Source organism: Balearica regulorum, chromosome 12, assembly GCF_011004875.1.
Source record: "Balearica regulorum gibbericeps isolate bBalReg1 chromosome 12, bBalReg1.pri, whole genome shotgun sequence".
NCBI lineage: Eukaryota > Metazoa > Chordata > Aves > Gruiformes > Gruidae > Balearica > Balearica regulorum.
Window position 1 is genome coordinate 4632339 of NC_046195.1, and position 25059 is coordinate 4657397.

Genomic DNA, 25059 nt, shown 5'->3' on the forward strand with positions numbered 1-25059 from the left:
CGCGGAGGCCAAGGACAGCTGCCGACGGCTCGGGCCCGGGAAGGGGGCCCAGCGCCGTCCCTCCCCCAGCAGCGCCGTGAGGTCTTCGATGCCCAACCCCCGGCCCTGCCGCGACCCTGCTTTGCTGGAAGGTCGGATCCCGACACCGTCTGCGTGCACGGAAACCACCGGGTTTTGTGCCAGAAGGACGTGCGATAACATCTCCGCCCGCGCTGCCAGGGCTGTGACGCTTGGCCTCCGCACTCTACGGCGTTCTCTCCCCTCCGCTCCTGAAGGCCTCCTCTGCCGCTATCCCCACAGCCCGAGAGGTCTCCCCGCACCCGGCGGTGCGGCTGCCACGGCCACCTCGGGGCTGTGAGGAGGAGGGCGCAGAAGTCCCGAGGCTCCGCGGGTCGCGGCCGCTCCCCTTAGGCGGCGCTGGGCGGGAAGCGGGGGTCTGGCCGCACCTACGCGGGGAGACAGCGAGGGGAAACAGCTTCAGTTCTACCTTGTGCTTCCCTGGGTTCTCTCCTCCCCTCCCTTGAAACTGGTAAAATAGCTGCGGAGTAATGCAGCAGCGTGTGCTAAACCGGACATGGCACTCAAAGAACAGTTAATTACTTGAACACTACTTCTAAAGGATTGCCCACCCCCACAAGTTGGCACAGGGAGTTACTTCAAGTACACTTACCAGTACTATTCTGGAAAATCACATAGAAACACTATTGAAGACACACGTGGTTGCCTTTTCCCTGTACTTTATTAATTCAGAGCATAAATGTGCGTTTTACAAACTCATTGCATTTTAGGTGAGGAAGCTCCGAAGCAGACTGCAGCAGCATTAGACATTAATCTCATGGACAGAACGTGCTCAGACTTCTTGGAAAAATTCCATCCTTCATCTAGAATACATACCAAAGTTAGTTAGCTGCTACGGTGCCTGGAAAGGAGAGAAAGAAGAAAAACAAAAAAAAAGTAAAGTAACACTACAGATTTGCAAACAGCCTTGAAAATAAAACAAACACTCAACTTTTTTTTTTTTAAAAAAAAGCATTATTGACATAATTTGCACTTCACTTGTAGTTAAACAGGAAAGACAGCACTTCTCTTTAGAGATGAGCACATTGCCAGCGCTCCAACAGAAGTATGTATGCGGATGAAATAGTGCTGAAAGTGTCACAAATTGGGAACGTAAGCATCTGAGAAAGGTGCCAGCTCAGCAGTTCTGGAGCCTGCCATTTTCTGTCCCAACCTAAGTATGTTCACAGTAGCATCATGTCTTTATGCTGTTTTGCAAAGGTGTTAAACTAAGTCAGAAAGGTTAAGTAAGCACAATGGTAACGTTTCTCGGAGAAATCAAAAACCATTTTGAAACAAGTCCATCAGTCTGAGAGACCACTGCCTAACACAAGGCCTTGGGATACCAGTCATAGCTGTGCATCATGGACAATCCTTTGGAATGATGAGATAAGCAGAAAAAGTCACAATTTCGTTAATTCATCTCAATCATCTACTCAAGCAAGGTATTTAAGATTAAATAGGGTGAAATTCTCAACACTTTGTGAATATTTCCAGAATTCTTGTTCACTTTGAAGTCAGTACAATGTATTCAGTAGTAAAGTTCAAGTTACACACGCTTTCCACAATTCATTAAACATGTTAATTCCTCAAATGATGAAAATGCCCATATCCTGCTCAAAACTTACAACTTCATTTTCAAATTGAAGGAACAATATGTACTGAATGTGTGCTCAGAGGAATTCATGTAACATTTGCTCACACCACAACCTTAGTGCTGACATGCTCAGCTGAGGACAGTAAAGAATTTTTGAAGCAACTACAAACCATCCTAGAGCACTAAGAATTCTTACGTTTTACATTCCACGCCCTTTAATTGCCTAGATGGCGAGAATAACATTATGCAACAGAAAAGCTTCATTTAGGTATCTCTTGAAGATTAGAATCTTTCTAAAGAAAAATTATTTTGAAATCTTAATTGATGACTTTGGTATAGTTCAAGAATTCTAAAGAACCACCAGTCAACCAAGTTGGAAAACAAATCACTTGGCAAAAAGGCAATTTACCAGATTATAAAAGCTGGATACATTCTACACATGTATCCACAACTTGCCTTTGGTCTACAAGTGTGCACTATTTGTACAGTAAATTGCTAGTCTGCAGCCAAAAATACATCCAGGAACTGTAACAAATCACCATTTTCAAGCAGTGTATGTATTGCCTGCTATTTCCTTTTAATAAATGGAGAACACAAAGGTATTTAACATGTTACTGGGATGCAGATGCATACCACTAACTTCTTTCTGACTGCTGATCATCTAGAATCAGTTCAGATCAAGGGGATCTGCAAGAAAATGTTTAAACAGCTGGTCCTAAAGCAGCAAACTTGTCTGGCAGAAGCAGCCTGGAAAAAAAACCACAACAAAACAAAGCAAAACCAGAAAATAATAAGGCATAACAAGAACACAACACTAGCTTTCTGTTGCTTAAGGTAAAGAGACAATACATCCTTTCAGCTAAATACAGCTAATTAGGTGAACATGTAAAAAGCATGAACTTTAGAAGATACTTGTCATCCATGTGTTTCCCATTTATTCTTTAGGGTGCCTGCTTGGGTGTCTTAACCATTAATCTGCTTTTATCTTCGGTAGACAAAACCACTCTTTCTTTAGGTTTGCTAATTTTCATACCAATTGTGAGTTACTGCCAAACCACAGTAATCTGAAAGTCAAGAACTATTGCTAATACAATAGCCAACAAATATTTCTGTCAAATCCCTCAATATTCAGTGTTGAAGGAAGCTGGACAAACAATATTCGCTACATTAATTCATGATATTTGTGCCTCAAGTTACTTAAGAGTCATACCTTTCACATAACACTGATTTAAAACAACAACAAAAATGTTAACAGCTTAAGTGAGGAGAAATTCTTATCACATTGGAGATTGTGTCTCATTATCTTTACTAGCATTGCTCGGAAATTACTTTAAAAGGGTATTTCATGACACTAAATGTCTGGAAAAATGGTTTCTTATAAAGCTGAGGGTCACTGAAGTAATATACTTAGGTTTAAGCAATCACTACAGGGATAGAGGATATTTCAGGAGAAATCTAAAGAACAGTCAAGCTTAGGAACAAGCAAAGCCATACAAAAGCCCTTGTGGTTTGCCACTGAAGTTAAGCAAAGCTTTACAGATGCGACTCAGCTGCACAGCTTTCCACAACAGATGTATCAAAAATAGAGTGGAAGTGCCAACTGTATAAAAACTACGTGGAATATTTCATACAAAATGCTCCCAATACTTTTCATTATGTAACTTTATTTGAGACACATATTGTTGTAAAAAAAGTTCACATGGAATAATAAAACCATTGGAGTGTAAAGGGTTTTTTAGGGGTTGGGTTTGGGCTTTTTGTCCATACACATCAATACACAATTAATGATTAGGTTTACAAGTTAACCACATGACAAGTTCACTTTTATCTGCAGGAGCTTTTCACATTACACCTTTATACCAGAGATAAAATGTGCTTAAACACACACAGTAGAATACTTCTATTTCAAAATTAAGCATTTTCTCAAGGACTATACTTTTTATTCTGAATTTAGTAGCTATATAGCATTGAAATAACTATAACTGAAGTTTTATTTGCAAAAATGTTTGTAAGGCCATAGGAATGCACTAAAATACTTAAATTCACCAGAAATAACAAAAATCAATGGAAATCCTGCTTTTGTGGAAGGATGAAATACAAGTTTTATTTATAAGAATGAGTGGCATAAGCAGTTCACTGAATGGAGAAGAGACCTATTATCACCTACAGACCAATCTTTAAGAAGTTTAACATTGCAAAATTTCAGTTACATTAATAGATAACCAAGTAACAGATGCGTTTTCACAAATAACACATTTATGCATTTTACATACTATTCATGTACTTTCAAATAATTATGCATTCACAATGTTTTTATGTGATATGTATATTCAAGACTCCTTTATTCATTTGTGAAAATGATCCACTTAATTCACTTGACTTCAGCAGACTAGTACAGCAAAGATACTTACAATGCAAAATACTTTCTGTAAAGAGAGCTACAGGTCTGAAATGAGCATTTTTGAGACCATCCTCCCCAAATAGAAGTAAGGTGTGTTAAGTTTCGTGAGTGGTTTAAGCTTTAGCAATAACAGAACTTCCAGACAGTAAGTAAATCAAGTATTCTATATACCCTCAACAAAAACTTCTTGTCCATGATTTGCTGAGCACAGACTGAAAGCTAAAATTGCAAAGCACTGAGATCAGCTTGCGTTTTGTCTGGCTTTTTTTTTTTTTAAACCATTTAGAAAAATATTGGCCAAGATATAGTGCACAGACATGGGGCTGAGGGAAAGATTTCATAGAACTCAACAGCATGAGCAGCATTTTTGATTTATTGAAATCCACCAAAACACATCTGCCTTTTCTGAAAGGTTAATGGCAATTTCTGGAACAAAAGAGAAATACATTTGCTGCTGAATGAATAATAATTGTATGACTTTCATTCTAATGGACTTTAGAATACTAACTAGTTGACTGAGGTATAGTTAAGAGTCCTTCAAAATTTGGATTATATAGTTTTGAGTAAAGTAGCAACAAAGACTGCACAAAACAATCATAGTGATATTAGAAAAGCCTGTAGTACCCAGCACCTGATGCATAGGCAGAACATACCATTTAGCTTTATCCGCTCGCCTAAAGGAAGACATAGCTAAAAAAATTCCCAGTAAAACATACAGCTGATTTGCACGCTAAAATACAGCACATTTTTCAATGTCTGACAAGGCAGACTGTACACAGAATGAGGTCTATACTGACCAAAAGTTAGCACACCAATAAAGTGCAGCCACTCAGCCACTTAATACTGCTGGAGAAGAGGGGGCGGGGCAAAACAACAAAGAAAGAGAGAAATCTGCATTTTACCTTATCCATAAGACCACATGAAATTAGAATTCTTCAGTTTCAGCAGGGGACAACAAAATTGCATTAAATTCTTCTACAAATAGAAAAAGATGAACTTTACATGAACATTAAGCAAAGTGAAATATTTACTGCATTATTTTATCATGCATAAAGTGAATTTCCTATGGTCTTACCTCACATTTATGTACAGTTTAGCACAGCTAAGTGTAAGAAAATAGCAAGTATTTTTTTCTCCCCCTCCCCGCCCGTCCCCATACAGAGCAGATACCCCAATTCGCTGCTGCTTCAAGAAGCACTTCATAGACTCTACTACTTACAGGCTCTTTCAAAGGGAAGTTCATGGAGACTAATATTGAATGAACATTTAACCACACAGCCACACAGCAAAGACAGGAAAAACAATACAGAGCATTCTGTAAACGGTGCCAAACACAGAACATGTCAGTTTTGGTTTGCAGACAACCCCTGAGATAAAAATCAAAGTATTACGACACCAAATAAGTCAGAGGTAAATTACTAAAAATAAACAACATTCATAATTGGTGTCACAACACTTTCTGTATAGAAGCACTTTTTTAAACCATACAGAATACATAACCGCTGTAGCCTGTCCAAGAAAAACATCAAGGGTAGACAACAGAGCAGTTAGGGTTGCTTTGTTTTTTCACTAAACCTTGCTGCCACAAAGATTTTTCTGTTCTAGTGCAGCAACAGCAGTTTATGAGATTCACCACTATCTAGTTACAATAACTATTTCTATGAAACTACATGTGGGGACAAGTTGGTAAACACTTAAAACTTTATGGAACCAGCTACTAATGTTAAATCTTTCAAAATCAAAAGTCTTCAAATCTAATGCTATTGGCCCGTTCACTTTCAAAATATTTACAACAGACCCAGAGAGGGCAAATTCAGTACCTGTCACCACAAAATAAAGCAGTTCTCTGTGGTAACAACCAACGCACTGTTTACAACTCCAGACAGTTTAGTGAAGCAAAAGCAAGCACGTCAGACATTAACTTTGACAATGACAGAACACACCTATCCCCTAATAACAAACAAGCTGGACACAAACTTGTAGTTAAAGCTTACAATGGTCCAAGTTTGGCACATCAACAGAACTAAAGCACCTGTTTTAATTGCTCATTGAGGAATTTTTTTCAGAAGACGATAGAAAAGTAGTAGAACAAAGACTAGGTTATACAATGTTCAGTTGAGTAAAAAAGGCAACTACGTTTCAACTCTGCTTCTAACAGTCTAGGTCACTGTACTAGTTTTTGATGAAAAAACAACTGCTTGAGCAGACCAAAGAGGGCTTCACACATTCAGCACTAACTGCGTAACTAACAGTACATTATAGCCCTAATGTGACCCTTTCCTTAGTGCCAGAACTTCATCAACTTTATCAACTGCACAGGAAGCTAGTTTTGGACACCTCTGTCATCAAGGGTCGATGCTTACAAACATTACAAACTCTCCTTAGAATTACAGTAGAAATGGAAGTCACCTTTAGAAGCAGTCATTTCTGAACAAATGAATCCACAAAGAGGTTACTCAGAACTCATGCATTCAGCTTCCACAAGCCACTTCAGTGATAGTGATGAGGCCAATTTGTGACGATGACTTCGACTCCAGAGTGTACTTCCTCATCAGAAACAAAAAAAGGTGCAGACAGTTCGAGCTAACAAAGGGATGTTAAGTGAGGAAAGACACTGTGTGTATTCACATAACTGAAAGGTGCATCTGTGAATCAGACAGTGGCTGGCAATTCAGAACACATCTTTGCTAAGTCTGGTAAAGAAAGAAAAGCAACATACTACATTCAGAATAGAAGCCATAGCTTCTGCATGAACAGATTTGTGCATCTAAGACAAACCCCCACACAAATTGTTAAATGCCAATTGTTACAGTAATTCTCATCACTAGAGTGTCAACATCCATACTGCAGTCATGGCCACAAGTATACAGCATAGAAAATAATGGAAGCGAGACTTATTTTTCCCCTGGCTCTTCTGCTTGAAAATAAATTTGTTTAAAGAGAGAGAGAAAAACCTGCACAAATCTGTTAAGAATCTTACTTACAAGTCAAACTGTGCAAATACAAGTGTAAGATTGTGCTGTAACAGGCAGTAAGAGGCCAATATGGATGTGCAAAGTTAAAAGAAACATAGCAGCTTTTGCAACAGGCAGTAAAACAGAAAGTAAAAAAGGAAAACAAGTTAACTCTTGCATTTGTGTCTCCACTTCATAGCTTCCATATCTGAGAAAGAAGAGCCTGACAGGTCAATAGGCTTAGTGAGCAAAATCCACTTGGTATTTTGTGTATCGCAGTCTACGTTCAATGGAGCTCTCAGCAGCAGCTTGGTGGTATTATTTCTGAGGCTTTGTGACCCTGTGCTTTCAAAGAAGCAGAAAAGGTTCTAAGTGTGCTGCAGTCTATCATTAGAAGTTCATCAAAGTAGCGTGCATCGAAAGAAGCTGCTCTTCTTAGATCGATTTTCTGTTATTTTTACTGGCCCACCTGCCCCCGATGAACTGCTGTCATTCTGAAACAGAAAAGAGTATCAACATCATAAAATGGAGAAAAAGTAAGTCCAGCTTTCCTAGTTTCCCTCCCCACTTTCCTCCCTTGCAAAGTTAGTAACCAGAGCAGAGGTTTGTTGCAACTTGAGCTCCTCAGTTACCCAGACTCTGTTTATCACTCAAGAAAACTGCCTAATATTCAGACTCTGTTAATCACTGGATAAAACTGCCTATTTCAAAAAGAAACATCTATCCAACAATCCAGATCCCAAGTATTAGCTGAAGAAGCTACTATGTAATCCGATGTTTAATAAAGCAAGGATCACGCTGTTACATTTTGAAAGAACACATCAGTTTCAGGCTGCCCAATGTTAATCTTCATGCAAAATAAAGAACAATTACACACTGATGTGTGATAAAGCACTGTTTGCTCAAATTTGATTCAGCATCCACCATAAGCCCCAGGAGTTTTTTAGCAGCGCTACTACTCAGCCGATTATTACAGCAGTCATTTCAATGTATCTAGTTTGTATGACAATTGGAAATACAAACCATCTTTCTGTTGAGCTTTGTCATAATGTCCCGTGCAAGTGTGAAAAATGCCTGGTGAGGAGTGGAAATTAAAAACAAAAAGAAAAAGAAAAAAAGAGTTAGTCACAAGACACATTAAAGTTAAGATAGATTTGGAGTAGCCAGACACATTAACAGTACAGTATTCTGTAGGTCACTGCTAGCACTTTGAGTTGCAAGGCACTATGTACAACATCTGTTTACTTAAAACTGCAATAAGCATGCTTTAGAATTTTTTAAAAAAATACTTATTTTTAGTCTTCATCCCTCCCACCTTTGAACCAAGTGAACAGCTTTCCCATTGCGTACTAGTACGGGGGGGGTTGCCAAACTGTACTGTGAATCACAACTAGAAACCCACAGAGAGGTTTCAGGATGGCATGCCTGGGAAGTCACATTAAGGTTAACTTGCACTTCGGTCCTCCAGAAGTTTTGCTCCTGGGCTATCTATAATATTATTTATGCTTCCAACATCCCTAATTTAAAACAAATAAATAAATAAATTCACTCTGGCAAAAATCAGCATCTCAGACTTCAGCGTACGAAGGAGCAAAGAAACTTCTGTAGCAGAAAAGTTCTGCAATTCTCCAGAAGCACAGAAAAGCAAGATTTTAGGCTATCTGGAGATAGCAACAATCCAAAGACAGCTCCAGAATGTGAACAACTGTAAACATTTCGCCTCTCATTGTGTTTGGAATATATCAAAAGATAGAAACTCATTTAATGCAAATAAATCACAACAAATAAAATAAATTAATTCACTTCTGATCACAAGAATACCACAATTGTGTCATTTCCCACAAGTTAAGGATTTGGTGGAAAGAAGACTAAATCGTTACTTGCTGAATACCTATACTAGCCACATTTTTTAATGCTTTCTTCACTATTCATGTGACAATTTCAAAAAAATAATCAGATAGCCAAGTCATTTGGAGTAAGCACAAACTAATTTGTACATTTAATGACCTACAGGAGTTAAAATGAAATTGCAGGGCACGTCATGAAAGAGCGAGTAAACCATCTGGAAGAACTAATGAAGAAGGTAGGTACTTTTTATTAGGAGACTATTGCTATCCACCATTGGTATTAGTTGCTGATGTTCACACTTCTATTGTCTGCTGGAAGAATCATAATGACACTGTGAAAATCAGGTCAAGCACTAGTCCAGATACTGCACAATGCAAATAAGTCCACTCTAGCTATATTGTATAACAATCATCCTGTAATCATTAGGGGAAAAAAAACCCAACACAACTCACTCGACTGGCACAGCATCAGCCATGTTATTTTAAAGTAACAGTCTGTTCAGTTTCTAGTTAATTTGTTAGCTGCATGACCTGAATTAAGTACATGCTTGGAGGACTTTTTTAAAAGGTATCCCATAAATATACATGGAAAGGCTTTTAGATTATTAGGTACAGGAACAACATTTAAGAACAAATATGCCTCATCTGAATGAATCTTAATCTAACTGCCTTTTGATATCATACTATTTTCTTGTCCACACTTTTTGTAGAGTTAAGATCCTCCCCCACCCTCCTTGAGATTACAAGAGTGATTCATGGTAAGAGTTGAGACACTCTTCCTTCCGATTCTATTTCCTTATGCTCTCATAAGTAGGGATCTTGTGGTTTTAGCACAAAATTTATTTGCAGGAAAACAGATTGCAAGTCTACAGATAGAGTATTATAAGCTGCCTTCCTCCTCTAACATCAGCTTATGACAGTCTAAGCTGACGTTCTAGGTTAACATACAAATCTTCAGTCTCATCTGCACAGCACATATTTACTAGTAACCTGAAGGCTCCTTGCCACAGTAGCATGTTATTCTGAAAGAATCTTGAATCCAGTTTCCTGCACAAAGCATTGTTCTAAAATTACAGCTGTCCTTGTTTCAGCTGGGATAGAGTTAAATTTTCTTAGTAGCAGCTGGTATAGTGCTGTGTTTTGATTAAAGATGAGAATGATGTTGATAACACACTGATGTTTTTAGTTGTTGCCAAGCAGTCAAGGACTTTTCAGCTTCTCACACCAGCCTGCCAACGAGAAGGTGGGGGGTGCCCACGAAGTTGGGAGGGGACACAGCCAGAACAGCTGACCCAAACTGGCCAAAGGGATATTCCATACCACCTGATGTCATCCTCAGCTAGGGGAGTTGGCCAGGAGGCAGGCAGCTCAGGAACTACCTGAGTATCAGTTCCAGATGGTGAGCGACTGTGCTGTGCATCACTTGTTTTCTATACTCTTGTATTATTATTATAATCCTTTTCTGTCCTATTAAACTGTCTTTATCTCAACCCATGAGTTTTACTTTTTTCTTTTCAATTCTCTCCCCTATCCCACTGGGAGGGGGAGTGAGTGAACGGCTGTGTGGTGGTTTTAGCTGCCTGCCAGGTTAAATCACACCACCACCTATCCTCTGACCAAAATCACTTGCAATTAATGTAGCAAAGCACAGAAGTCTAAAGCAACTTTTTGTACAAGATCCTGCTGGGAACTGTTTGCTACAATAATAGTAAACCACCCTGTTAAGACCCATTTAAAAAACAATTCCAGACATTACCAAAAAAACCAAGAAATGCTGGATTTTACAGTAGTCCTCTATATATAACAAGGTTGGTGATCCAGGAGCACATTTGGGACTTCAGGTCCCAGATCAGGTCAGAAAGCCCAGTAGATTATGAAACATGCTTCCACAGTAGTAGTTCGAGAAACACACATAAGCATAACGCTCATCTCTTACCTCTTCCACATTTATGCTGGATTTTGCACTTGTCTCCAAAAATTTGATTCCATAATCAATTGCTAACTGGAAGAGACGTTAAAGTTTTTCAGTGCTTTTGAAGTTCCTTTGTAAAAGTAATGTTTCACACAGGTTCATAATAGAACAGATGCTGTATACTACAGTAAACTTTAAAAACAATCCCAAACAACCTTCATTTCTGCTTTTCTCTTGCAAAAACTTTAATTAAGACAAAATATTAGAACAGGCCATAGGCTCATGTAAATTCAAAACCAACAGAGATTAATTGCTCACAAAAAGACTTATTTGGGACTTAAAAGAACATCAAGATAGATTTTTTCATTGATATGCATTTATGGACCAGGACATGCAATCGTCCCGTAAGTTGTGTTATTAGCAACTACACTACTTTAGCTGTGTACATGATACGTTACATAGTATTCTTGCTTGCTTGTTTGTTCTGCTAAACAACTAATTACTTAAGCTTTTATAACACCTTTTTAGGACAAGACTAAGTAACCACCATGGTCAATTGAGTACAACATGATCAAACTACATACAAAGCTTTATACTGAGATTTAGAATACTTCACACTATAGCAAAGGTCAACATTCTTTACAGGATCTTCCCCTCAAGACAACAGTGCCATTAAGTTTATTCAAGCCTGAAGACAGTCAAGTGCTATTTAAAAATAAAAACCCCCAGCCTGGCGTTCTAGAATATATAAAAATTTCTGAAACAAGAGGTTTCAGGCCCATTGTCTCTCATATGCCTAAGACATAACAAATACCCAGCAGCCAAAATCCTAAGAAAAGCAGGCTTCTAAATAAGCCAAGTCAACAAAGCTTACCTTCTCCCCTTTTTCTTTTGAGACTTGTCTTTTTTCATTCATATCACATTTGTTACCCAGGATCATTCTTTCTACATCTGAAGAGGCATGCTGAAAGAAGAAAAAGTAATCTCTCAGAAGCTAAGTGCATCACTATTTAAAAGAAACCTACTTATGTGTCAAACTCATCCACAAATGAATATTTTATTTTTAAAAAGTTACCTAATGCAAAAGCATTACTGAGAAAGAGATTGACTTTTGAAACAGGCAATTTAATATTTAAATATTAAAATAGGTTGGAATAAATCCTCCTAGATTAAATTTGCCTGTGTATTATTACAGATCAAATACAGTACCACACGCACATGCACAGGCATTTGGCTACTCTGGAAATCAAATGGTACACAGACATCTGAGGTATTTGTTTGGAGTATCATTATGTGATACATTTGCATTATTTTGAAACAGATTATTAATAAAGTGGCTTTTTAAGTAATAATCACTTCAATAACAGAACTTTTCTAGCCCAGTGACTATTGAATCAAATTGGTGACTAATACAGGAATTTTGCTTAAGAGTCAAAGAACAATCCTAAAGAAAAGCCCATGGATTTTATGTTTCAGGGGGGAAAAAAAAAAAAACCAACAAAACAGCTAAGATTCTGTTGCCTAGCTATGGCTTCACTAAAATTAAGGTTTCTCCTCTAACTTCAAAATGACATGTCCCTACTTGACAGCATGTCCTATTAAATAATTTACAATAAGTTAGCAAGAAGGAAGCTTACCCAAGAGCAAATGAAACAGTCAAAAAACTCTAATTGGACAAACACACAACACAATAATAACTGAAATTAGACAGATGTGTCATCAACTCAGTGAAAGGTAGACACCCTAAGATCTTGCTCCTTCCCATTCCTTAGACATACCCAAACGCAAAAAAGAACAATAGAAGTCATATATAGTAAGAGGTGGTTTAAAACACTTTATCCTTACTTTTCAAACTTAAGTTTTCTACCTTCTATCCCCAGATGAACAAGATAATATTCTCCCCATTAATAACCACTATTGCATTCACTGCATAGTCTAACTTTGCCATATATGTTGGCTACTATAATGAAAGTGAATATTTACTTGATTATTAGGCCCAGGAAAATCTTAAGATGGAACAAGTAAGACGTACTTTCCAAAGCACCTACCTCCTCTATGTTTCTTATCCAGTTTTTTATGTTGTCAAAAGACTTTTCATTTGTGATGTCATACACCAGCATGATTCCCTAAATAAAATTAAGAAAACCTAGGTTAGATGAGCTAGCACTATTGGCTGATTTTGATCTATGCTGTTGGTTTGATTATACTTGCAAGAAACTCAACGTATGACTTACACACCTATAATCCTTTCTCAAAGCATTATGACGTTATTAAGGTGGTACCCAAAATATTACTATTTAACATCTTTTGCCACTATTAGAGATCAAAAACAGCACCTGATGAAGTTTTAAATTATTAGCCTATAGTCAGGACAAGTTTAGAAATTCTACTACAACAGCAACCAGGACTCTAGTGTCAAAGGCAAGTATAGAAGCAGCAGCTTTAAGCAGTCAAAGATGACAAACTTGTGAGATCCAATCTGCTGGGGCATGTGCTGGTTTTGGCTGGGATAGAGTTAATTTTCTTCACAGTAGCTACTATGGGACTGTGTTTTGGATTTGTGCTGAAAACAGTGTTTGTAACACAGGGATGTTTGAGTTATTGCTGAGCAGTGCTTACACAGAGTCAAGGCCTCTTCTGCTTCTCACACTGCCCCACCAGTGAGTAGGCTGGGGGTGCACAAGGAGTTGGGAGGGGACACAGCTGTGACAACTGACCCCAATGACCAAAGGGACACTCCATACCATATGATGTCATGCTCAGCATATAAAGCTGGGGGAAGAAGAAGGAAGAGGGGGACACTTGGAGCGATGGCAATTGTCTTCCCAAGTAACTGTTATGTGTGATGGAGCCCTGCTTTCCTGGAGATGGCTGAACACCTGCCTGCCCACAAGAAGTGGGGAATGAATTCCTTGCTTTGCTTGTGTGCATGGCTTTTGCTTTACCTATTAAACCATCTTTATCTCAACACACGAGTTTTCTCTCTTTCTCTCCCCTATCCCACCATGGGGGGAGCGAGCGAGCAGCTGTGTGGGGCTTAGGTGGCAGCCAGGGTTAAACCATGACAGGCCAGTAGATAGTTACAACAAAGCTGACACTAGGTGCTCTCTCAGAAGCTTTAGCTCTTTCAAACAGTTATGTACATATTCTAGTGTGGGCTCTCAACGATCAGTAAAGCATGGGAAACCATACAACAGCTCCATTACGGACAGATGGCCAGATTCACCTCCATTCCTTACTGCCTTTCCAATCATTCCCTGCCCATGGAATGGGAGGTGGGGAGACCATGTCACTGCCAAAACCTTTTTAAGTACCAGAAAGCTCTAACACAGAGCTACAACCCATACCATTTCTCCCCATCTGTGTTCCATAATAGTGCTGTTAACTGGACCCACAGCCAGTCTATGAATGGAACGGATCCATTTGTATAAAGCAACAAGAACATGTAGTAGCAGCACAGCTAGTAATCAGCAAGTTGAATTTAACAGTGTTCCAACATAATGCATCTCAAATCACAGGATTAAGAACCATTACAAGCAGTTGGAGCCTGCACTCTTTGCGGTCTAAGTCAGTTATTTGACTTCAAGTCATTCTTAATGGAGGAAAAAGTAACAGTAGCTTTTGCATGTGATTGTATTTCTAGCCCAGATTTCGCATTCTCTACTGGCTGAAGGAAAAACAGTTCAGTGAAATACACTTTTAACATTAATCATTTGAAATGTCTGAAAAATAGATAAAGGATGATTTTAAATTTATTGATTGCACTAAAAACTTGTCTCATTAAGGCTTAGCAACTTAGCTTCTTATTAAAATCTGCAGAAATTTTAATGATATTAAAAAAGACAACAGGGCTTGAAGTTTCATCACAAAAAACAGGACTAGACAACATACCAGGAGGTTTAACAAAACACAAACCAAAAAAACCCCCAACCAAACCACAAACTTTATTCCTGCATCTCAAGCCACCATTATCCAATCGTCCAGTTGAAGACTTACATGATATAACCTTAAGAACAGCAAACCAGTTACACTAGTTGTGCCTATTTTTTTTTTCTTTTTTTTTTTAAGTTAGAGCACTCACCATGGCTCCTCTGTAGTAAGCTGTCGTGATTGTGCGGAATCTCTCCTGGCCTGCTGTATCCCTAGAATTCAGTAAAAACAAGTATTTGTTGGAGGTGATCTTTACACTATTCTGTGCTTAGAGAGGTCTTTTTAAACAGACTAACAATGAATTAATACTCACTCACTAAGAAAAAAAAATACCATTCAGAAGCCATTTACACAAGTTTCTTCAGCCCTCAACATCTTCCTTACTCCCAAGCTATCCTACTTACATCTGTGGTTATAGCAGCACCATAAATATGGCACAAAGCATTCACATTTTCATGCAAGCAATAAAACTCAGCACTACACAACCTTCCCTAGAATAATTAAAAAAAGGCAGCTCTGATGCATCTGAGTCCTGCATTAAAAATTAAAACATGCAGCAGTAAAATATTTTAGAAAAGTGCCTTTTCACATACAGTTAGGTATTAAAATCAGCCACTATACCTTTGTGTGCTGATATTTTATCCTAGATGACTTCAAAGCAGTATGTCTCTGAGTGAACAAGAGGATCAAAGCGTATGGCTACTAGTCACACCTAGGGGGAGCTGAACCCCAAAGGCATGACAAAACACAGCTTTTTGACTCATATTACAGACAGAAAATTTGTACCAACCGCTTCTGGCGCTTCACTTCCTTAGTCACAAGAACTCTGGCTCGCATGCAAGCATCACAACTATCTTTTCTAGAACTTGAGAAATCAGCAAGAGCTCTACCTTCACTAGGAACATTTGAAGAGATTCGCATGTGTAATAATGCCGCTCCAAATATATTCATCTGCTGCTGTCAGGAGGCTCAGTCTCTACTAACCTACCATACAAGGAACGGGAGCATTATCACTCACCCGTGCCTCTGTGAGTACAACTAGGTATCAAACTATCAGAGGAGATTACATTTGATGAGGTCGCATATTCTAGTTTACAGCTATGGAGTTAATACTTCTCTTCCACAGGGAATAGCTGAAAGCGCATTTAAGAGGGCAGCTTTTGATAAAATAGGAAGTTGCTGTAACGTTCGCATGTGAACAGGCTATTTCCTGTGCTACTGAAGCAGAACCACTCCAAGAGCATGCTAGAAGAAAGCTTAAACTTTATGGATAGTCAATGAGTAAGAGGTATGAAACTTCCAGTACATCCAGGCTCGAAAGCTATGAATTATTCCTGCTCAAGGATTAATTCAATACTCACTGAAAACTTAAATTAGTTTGGAATACTTACCATATTTGTAGCTTGATTTTCTTTCCATCTAATTCTATTGTTCTGATCTTAAAGTCGATTCCTGCCAGAGAAAGAGATACTCTAAGTTTTACAATAAATTAAAAGGAAGTGTTCAGTTTCCTTTTGACAATCTGCTAAGAGAAAACTTAGGCAAAAGAATTATTCTGAACCCGTCATTTCTTCCAAACACTAGGAAGTGCTGGGGATGCTCAAAGGTTTTCAGCCACATCCAACATGTCAAGGATAAATTATTCTAAACAATGAAAATAGACCAAACTTAGACTCACTACTAGAGTTAGCCAAGATTATGAGAGACAGATTTAATCTCAAAATCCTTCCATTTTACACCAATAAGGTCATTAGTTGGAACGTACATTTTTCCTCAACTTTTGACTAGCCGCTGCAGTTCAAGTAAATTCCCTAGAACCTCCGCTGGCTCTGAGGAAAAATACATACTATGACTCTTTAGTTACTTTTCAAAACTGATATTTAATGCAATCTAATCAGACATCACAGTAAATGGTAAAGCATCACAGGAGATAAAAAGGTGGCTGAAGTAGACCATGCATGGGACTTTTGCAAGAACACCAGTGTAGGAGTAACTTAGGTTGTCGAGGAAGCTCCAAAAGGTATCAAGAAAACACTTCTCTCCCTTGTTCCCCTTACATTTCCACATGGTACCCATCAGTTCTGAGGTTGATTTTGAAAACAGATTTTAAGCCATGGGTGGGAGGGAAAAAAAAAAAATCAATTCAGAAGTGTTTAATGATGTCCCTTAAGGTTTAGAGGGATCAAATGTACCTATGAATCAACGCCAAGATTCCCAAACAGATTAGCCTTTACCCTGGACTATTTTGGCATCTCTAAACCTATACTATAACGTAGCTCAAATTGAGACTGCTCAAGTCCCACTATGTGACTGCCAGATTTTTGAATCCCAGAAGGGCCACCCTCATGTAGCCCCCAATTAATCTGTTTTGAAACTAACAGCCCATTTTTTCTTCACTAATCTTAAACAGTTACTTGATACTTAGTCATAGTTCGTAAAACACTGGGGGGGTTATTGTTATTTATTTAATTTCTTCTTTCCTCAGATGTAATTTAAGTGACAATTATCAAGAGTATCTTAATTGGGATAATGCTGTTTCTAGCTTTAAGAATTCATCTATCACTTAAACAGAAAGCTACAGGATTTTTTAATATACTACAGTAGCATTTGAATATTAAATATGGACATTCATTAACTATTTGACTTTCTTCTCACATGTGATATTAATATTTTAATATACCAAAAATACCAAGTTTCAGCCACTTAATCTTGATGTGCTATGGAAACATAGTTTAGCCCATTAGTTAGAATACAAATTATGAGCAGAAATATCACATCAACACTTTTAACAGCATATGAAATTAATTGCATTAATTTAAAATGCTATCGCTACTGCTACAATTGCAATTTCCCCAGATTCACTAGCCAATTTACAGGCAAAGCGTTACCTTCACTAATTCGCATTCTTCAAAAAAATGATGTACAAGTGATGTGTACTTAAAAAAAACTCCTTATCATATGTAACAGAAGTTTGGCAAGTGTTGCATTTTAAATTTGATAGGTATTTTGTGTCTCCCCTGTTGTAAAGATTTTTTTCCTAACTAGATGCAACACCTGCCAAAAGCACAGGTAATTGTATTCAGGCCTGAACACAAACGACCTTTGCTCTGAATAGATTTTCTTTTGGCCTCAACAGTTATAAAGCACAAATACAGATCTTTCTGGAAAGGGTATTGCATCATGGACAACAGCAAATTGCATCAGTTTTAAAAGCTCCTTTGTGTCTAGGCCTGAAGTGTTAGAATTAAGTATAACAACTATTGGGAAAACTCAGTTCAGAGACGACTGTGGTTTAAAGACAGTTCTGTATGTACTGTCAACTACTGAAGCTAAGACACATCAGCACCAAGAGCGAAAGACTCCTGTAGGGATGGTTTTCTGAGAAAGCAAGCTTACGCTGCAGTTAGATATCTATCAGCACCAATCCATGCCTCAGACAGACTGGTTTCTTGTGGTTAGCCATTTCCCTCACAGTACCAAAATGATTTATACAACCATTCCTTTGATCACTTCTAAAAACTCAGGATCTCCACAAAAAGTATCTTCTTGGAATTCCTAGTAGGAACTTCACCAAAACTCTCAAATAAAGACAAATTTCAAAGCTGAAAGAAGACTATAGAGGGGAAGGTCATAAATAACTCTGTTATGATACTAAGTTGTTTAATAAATGCAACTTTTTAGAGGCTAAAATGAACTAGAAACTGGTGTTTCTTTTGTTCTTTCACTCCAGTAACAGGAAGTGGTGAGCTGCAAACATTCGTAGAGCAGGCCTGGTGACATGTGCTACCACTTCCTGCCGAGTACACTCGCATGGCTAAGTACAGGCAACGTTTTGGTTACAGTTAAATTTAAATTACGCCATGTAAAACACTCCAATGACTCTCGCATTTCAAAAGTAATTATTGACAGAAAGTTTCATTTATCAATATATTCTTACTGTGCACAGTCACACACTCAGATACAACAGTTTGAAAAGATACTCGGGTAAAATAAAGAAGAGCCACTCGCAAATCAGAAAGTTTGACTGCAAAAGGATCACACAGCTTTCAGTCTTAAAATGCAATATGCAATGCTGTTCTCTCCAGTAGGGAGAAAAAGCCCAGAAACATTTGGATGTCCACCTGAAGTTAAGTTTTACAAGCTTTTAGAAAACACAGATCCAGATTAATGCTTAGAATGCAAAGGCTAACAGGAGAATTATTGTAACTGCTAAAGCAGAGTGGCCACACAAAAGTCTGACACACATCTCATATGTACAAGTCAGTACATATGAGATATGGATACAAAAGCATCTGTTGCAGGAATCACAAACTTGCAGTCTGCAAGGATGAAGTCCAAGTTGAGACCTGAACTGTGCATTGGTTAGGACTGTAATCGCATTTCCCTTGTGGCATGGGGTCAGAGCAGCTGAGGGTTTATTGTTCTTCAAAATCCTTTTCAGATCCTTGCTAACTATAGGCCACGGATGCATCCTCTCTCCCCATTTTACTGAGGGCATTTTTTCTCATAGTGTATTCTTTGACAGAGTTTTGTTGGAAGCTGCACAGAGAAATCTGCACACTAAGAAAAAGCCAGTGCCACACAAAGTACCACACACAGACTTACACAAAAAACCATGAGAGCTGCATGCTGCCGTATTTACCTTGTATCACTACGCAAAGCTAACAAAATTCATCATCTAGGGTATGCCACTGTCCAACATCATGCAGCCAAACATCAGAGGCCAGGGAGACTGGCTTCACCTAGGCCTATTTTGGTTTAAGCCAAGAAGTCATGTTTATCTCTCATACTGAAAGCTCTTCTACTTCTTCCACCACTCCGCTCCCTAGTTACACATGCCTCCTTATTCCAGCCAACCTAGGCGGATTTTACCCATAATTAAGCTGTAACGCAGTCATTTTAAAGAGACATTGGGAAACGTTCCAAAGAGCTGCATTACAATACTACATATACAGGACTGCCCCGCAGTACGCATTGAGAGGTTCCTTTTCCAGTTTTAGTACCTTTATGAACCTTAACAAAACTAGTCTGACACAATTCTTACAGGAACATAAGCCGAGTTGCCAAAACAGTTCATTTTGCTACTTTAGCTTTCAGAACAGTAGCTTACGCTCAAGGCATCACTGTTAGTCTTTTGTTCTCCCCCCATCCGTGATTTTAACCCTGCAGTCAGAGCTCAGGGTTCTCAGTGCTACAGAATCAGTTTCAGCTAGGTCTCCACTACAACTTTTCCTTACACAGTATCACTGTACAGATTGTCTTGTTTCTTCTTTTAAATAAAATTTCTGCTGCAGAAAGTGCTACAGCACAAAGAAACCAAACCAAAGTATTCTGGCTGGAGCAAGTAAACTGTTACAACAGTACCAGCATCCAACAGTACCAGCAAATACTTCCTGAAGGTAAATTAAAGGTTTCTCTGGTCTTCAGTCTGCTTCGCAAGAAGGTACCGAAATGGCCATGTTCTCGAATAATACAAGTAGTGAAAGACAGACAGAAAAGAAACACATACAAATTAATGTAAAAAAACCACAAAAACAAAAAACAACAACAAAACCCCAACAAACCACTTAATAGCCACTGGCAAGCAAATACTCGAATTCTTAGTATTTACCTGTATTACACAGTTAACCAGTATTTTAAGTTAATTCTTCATGTGGCTCATCATTAGCTTGCAGCAGCTGGACCTTACCTGTGAAAAAGCTGTATGATCAGTTAACAACTCCTGTTGATTTTAACTCAAGTTGATGTAATAGGTTTCCCATTTCATTAAATTCACAGAGTCGGTGTATTTAATAACATTTTTCTGGTACAGCAGTAGCAAGGAATCATGCAGGAAATCAAGTCCTTTCAGGATGCAAATAAAGGTAAATCTCTGATAGTGTACTAGCCCGTATATTTACCACAGTAGAGTATTTCTCCATCTCAGGCAAAGCAATATTTTATTAAAAAAATTAGTACTCCATGTACTAGCATACTAGCATTTTAAATGGCTTAGTTGGGTTTTGTCTGGTTGTGGTTTGTTTTTTTTAAATGTACAAGCCAAGGGAATTTAAAAAGAGTAAAAATTGCTAAGTTAGCAAAGAAGCTGTGAAAAAATTAATACTTGATTTGCTTGTTAGAAAAAGTCTCATTTTAGACCCATCTATCAAAGAACATAAAAGATGCACCATAGTATCAGATCTTGTTTATCAAATTAAGAGATCTGTTTTGCATGACCTGCACATAATAAAGCCCCCACTCTCTTCAAGAGGTTATCTTCCTACTTATTTAAATCTTACCTTACTCTTTTGAAGTAAGAATGGAAGAAGTAAAACTAAATGGAAATAAAAGACTTTTCCCAATAAAAGATTTCTCCAATAGGATCTATCTCTTGATAAACAGAAACTTTGTGGCACTTATCACCATTGGACATAGATCACAATAAAAAGGAATTCATTACAAGACAGGGAAAGGAGTCAAAGGTACAAAGTCTCATTACCCTTTTGAGCAATATAGGATCAGAACAACCGGAACCTATGCATCAACTTTCAAGCTAGGCTTGCCCCAAGTTTGCAGCATTGGTCCTTCTTATCCTATTGTGCTTATATGGGGGGGGGGTGATTTTTTTTTTTCCATGGGCAGAGATGGAGAGGGAGAAAATTTTGCAACTTCTTTACTCCAAGACACAACACGCAAGAGTCTTCAAGATATACAGAAGGAAATGAAAACACTTTCCTCACTCAGAGTTAAGGCTGAATTAAAAACAACTTAGAAATGAGCAAGCAGATTTGTAATCTGCCTTGAAAACAAAAAAGCGGAGAGAGGCACATGACTGAAAATCAATATGCTCCACCTTCAGATTGTTGAATTCTGGGTGAGAATTACTTGGAAAACACTTCTCCCTATAGGCTTTGCTTCTTTTGAAGAGCAAGCGTCTAAGTTGCGTAGATGAACATCAGAACTAGCAAGCAGTAGTACTTCTATAGCATCACTGTAACAGCTGGTATTGTTCTGCTGATTCTCCAAAGGATGCAGATATCAGCGCTGATCACATACATGAGCTTTGTGGACACCTGTGAACACAGCTGAAGAGTTTCAACGTCTTCCACACAGATTCCAAGCCCAGACATATAGAACATTCCCCTAGAAACTCAGTTTTTTCCATATGCATCCAACAGATGAAGGACATGAATTTGTTCCCATAGATTTTCCCCACAAGCTTACCCAGGGATTACTTTTGTTTGTTTGTTCTCAGCACTAGGTATCCCAGGGTTTGGATTAAATACGTAACTATTGTTTTAAATGGGATTTAGGGGAGTATTTCCTTGCGCTACATCAGTATACTGTCTCAATCTATAAAGGTAGATAAAAGAAGCCTCAGAAATTTGCTTTTATATTAGATCTTTCTTGAAGGATTTCAGTAAACATAAGAAATGACCAAGTAGGAAACAAGATCAGTGTAAAAGGCAGGGTGGGGAACACTTGCAACACAGCAGCGTGTCATACAGCCTCATGCAAAAGAACAAAGTCTAATAATTTTCAACTTGAACGTTTGGCTTTAGTCCCTAGTAACATCTGCAAGGCATTTTCAGATGATCTCAGCAATGTCTTGTATCACTGCATAAATTAAAGATGCAGTAGTCTTTCATTGCAACCATTCAAAAGATACAGCAGATTAACATGAAACAACACAGCAGGGTAAAGGTCAACATTTTTTCAAAGTTGTAAGATAAATTTATTTTAGAATTATACAGAAGTACAACCAGTTTTATTCATCCTTTCACAACTTAAAGGGACAAAGCTGTATTTATTCCTTCTGGACAGCCCATAAGAATCCACAAAACACTGCTAAATTCAGAGTGGGCTGAATAAGCTCCTTCAGGTTAACTGGCCTTTCTTCACCTTACTATTCACCCATATAAAGAATCTAACACTGACATCCTATCTAATGATAGAGCACCGTCTTGCACCTTGAAAGATATTCATACAGTAAGGTTCTTAAACACATTACAGTGGCAAAATAAACATATACAAATGGCTAAAGTAGGCAAGGCAATAAAGAATGCAGGGTGTCACGTACATACAACAAAAGGCAGTCTCCTGCTCATAAGACCTTGAAACTTATTACCAAGATCAGATAAATGCTCATAATGCCAAGCAAACTGCTGCCTCCTTACCTACAGTACAGCTACCACTCTAAGCTTCCTTAAGATAAACTACCTTCTATTTAAAAGAGAACAAGGGATTCAGAACACAACTTATAATCATCAGAAGTAGACCAACCTACACTTTGAAACATTCAGGTTTCTAACTGCTCAATAACCTATAGTGTAATCTGATTATCATACTAAGATTTTTCCAGTGCTCTTCAGTCACTTGTTCATAACAGTGCTCCTACGGGTTCTGCACTGCAGTGCTTCAGTGTGAACACTAGAAGATCCTGCAAAGTGAAATTCTCTTTTCATCACTTTGAATTCAGAATTTACAGATTGCTTTGAACAGCCTTTGAACGGCATGATTTTAAACACCAAAAATATGCGATCTAAATTTAAAGACTACAAAACAACACAATAGTAGAAACTTATTACTGCTTGATATGAGTCAAAATACCCACTGTCTCAACAGCCCAACTTTGAAAGGGCTGGCTCCCTGCAGAATGTCTTTTAGAGTTTACGACCCAAGTACTACAGCTCTATGAAAGCGCACAGAAAATAACCTATGCCTACGTCTCATTCCATTTTGAATGTAAAATAAGCTACACTTGGTGGTAACTCAGTTTGATCTAAAATAATTTTGAAATACATTAAAATTGCACTACTGGTACAGACAGAAGAGTTTGTTTATTTTAAGGATTATTTATAGAGTGACTCGTCTCTAAGAGGAACGCACTAACTTAGCTACTTTGAGAACATATTCCTTTCAAACCAGTGTGCAAGGGAAGAGCAGCACACATTAAAATCAGCCAACAAACTTGAGTCGAGTCTGCCGTTTCACAGCTAGCTGAAACTAGGGTAGGTGCAGCCACTAAAGAGTCACAACCAAATCCCTTTCTCTTTTGATCAAGTTCTTTACATCTGGGTGAGTTCCGTAATTCAGTTTACCATCATCTCTAATGACAACTGATGGCATAACATAGAGAACAGGCACACAGTCACAGCTCTTCTCCTCTGAGTAGCAGACCACAGACCCTGTTGCACTAATGGTTGAATTAAAGCCCTAGTTTATACAGACCAAAAGGTGGTCCATGAGTAGCTTGCAAGCAGCTCCAGTATGGATCCTATACCAGGATACCACCCGACTAGCTGCAGCTCCATGCTAGCACAGGAATTGCTTTCACACTCCAACTATGGCTAAACATGGAACAGAAACGGCTGCAGTGATCTCCCAAGGACCCAGCCCCATACTCACGTAACCTGTAATGCAGCAATGGGAGACTGGTGCATCTATCATCTACTCTTCTTTCCCTCAGTTTGCTGGGATGTGCAGCATGTGGCTTTCTACTGCACAAGAAAAAAAAACCCAACAACTTTGCTCCATGTTTTAATGGGTAAGAACACCAGATTTTGCCATTTAGAAGGTGGCTTAGAAATACAAATATTTGATTATTCTTTCAGAAGCCCAGTGCTTAATTTGACATGACGTAATTACTCCTTATCAAAAACATCATTTAATAGGTACAAAATAGGACAAAAGTCAAAGCAGAAGGTTTAAAGTTAGTGAAGTTATTTTTAAAGATGGCACTTTCAACAGACTTTGGGAACATCGTTTTTATTGGAAGCTTTTTTTAAACCCATGTGTTTACATGGGGGTAAGTATGTGGGGTGTTTTTTTGTATGGGAAGCAAAGGACACGAGGGAAGAACGACTTGCTTTGTTTAACTTCTTAAGTGAATGACAAAATAGGCCTTTTTTGAAAGACTCTTACTACATAAATTAACAGACAAACCCACATAACATTAACAGAGGCCATACTTGTCTTTCTGGCACATAACCATTTTCTTTTCCTAGATTATGCAAGTTTCTTTTAATGGCTACTTCATCTCCTTTTCCATCATTGCATATTCTAAATACTCCTCTCTAGTCACTTCTGCTAAGCCAGATAAGTTTGCCCAGCCAGTAGTTACTCTGACATACTGTATCCTCCTCCTTCCTTCCATGCTTGGGTTGACACAGATACCTTACTTCATTTTTAATCCCATCACACCATACAGGCAAGATATTTTGTTTCAGTAAAGAAAAGCTATTTCTCTCTGGCAGATGAAAGAAAGGATGGGGGGGGGGGGGGGGGTGGGTAGCGGCGGGGTACAGTGTATGTGTTCCCTGGCTGGCAGCCACTTTAGCTTTGCCCACTGTCTTAAACTCAACCTGTGCTTCCCGAGTTCC

The 25059-nt window shown here is 38.4% G+C and overlaps 1 protein-coding gene and 1 long non-coding RNA gene across 2 annotated transcripts in view; both read right to left on the reverse strand.

Moving 5' to 3' along the window:
* Nucleotides 1–719: 719 nt before the first annotated feature.
* LOC142603575 (uncharacterized) lies at nt 720–2386 on the reverse strand. Its single transcript, XR_012837517.1, has 2 exons — nt 2288–2386; nt 720–919 (listed from the first exon to the last, which is right to left on the reverse strand). It is a non-coding gene; the product is annotated as an uncharacterized LOC142603575 (long non-coding RNA).
* Nucleotides 2387–3298: 912 nt separating this feature from the next.
* Nucleotides 3299–25059, reverse strand: part of RAB8B (RAB8B, member RAS oncogene family) — a 28296-nt gene continuing 6535 nt past the window's right edge. Inside the window, exons 2-8 of the mRNA XM_075765060.1 lie at nt 16090–16150; nt 14850–14910; nt 12817–12894; nt 11643–11732; nt 10793–10858; nt 8033–8083; nt 3299–7503 (exon numbers count right to left, since the gene is read on the reverse strand). Of these exons, the coding sequence (XP_075621175.1) occupies nt 7411–7503; nt 8033–8083; nt 10793–10858; nt 11643–11732; nt 12817–12894; nt 14850–14910; nt 16090–16150 (500 nt within the window). The 3' untranslated portion in view covers nt 3299–7410. The remainder of the gene's footprint in view (nt 7504–8032; nt 8084–10792; nt 10859–11642; nt 11733–12816; nt 12895–14849; nt 14911–16089; nt 16151–25059) is intronic.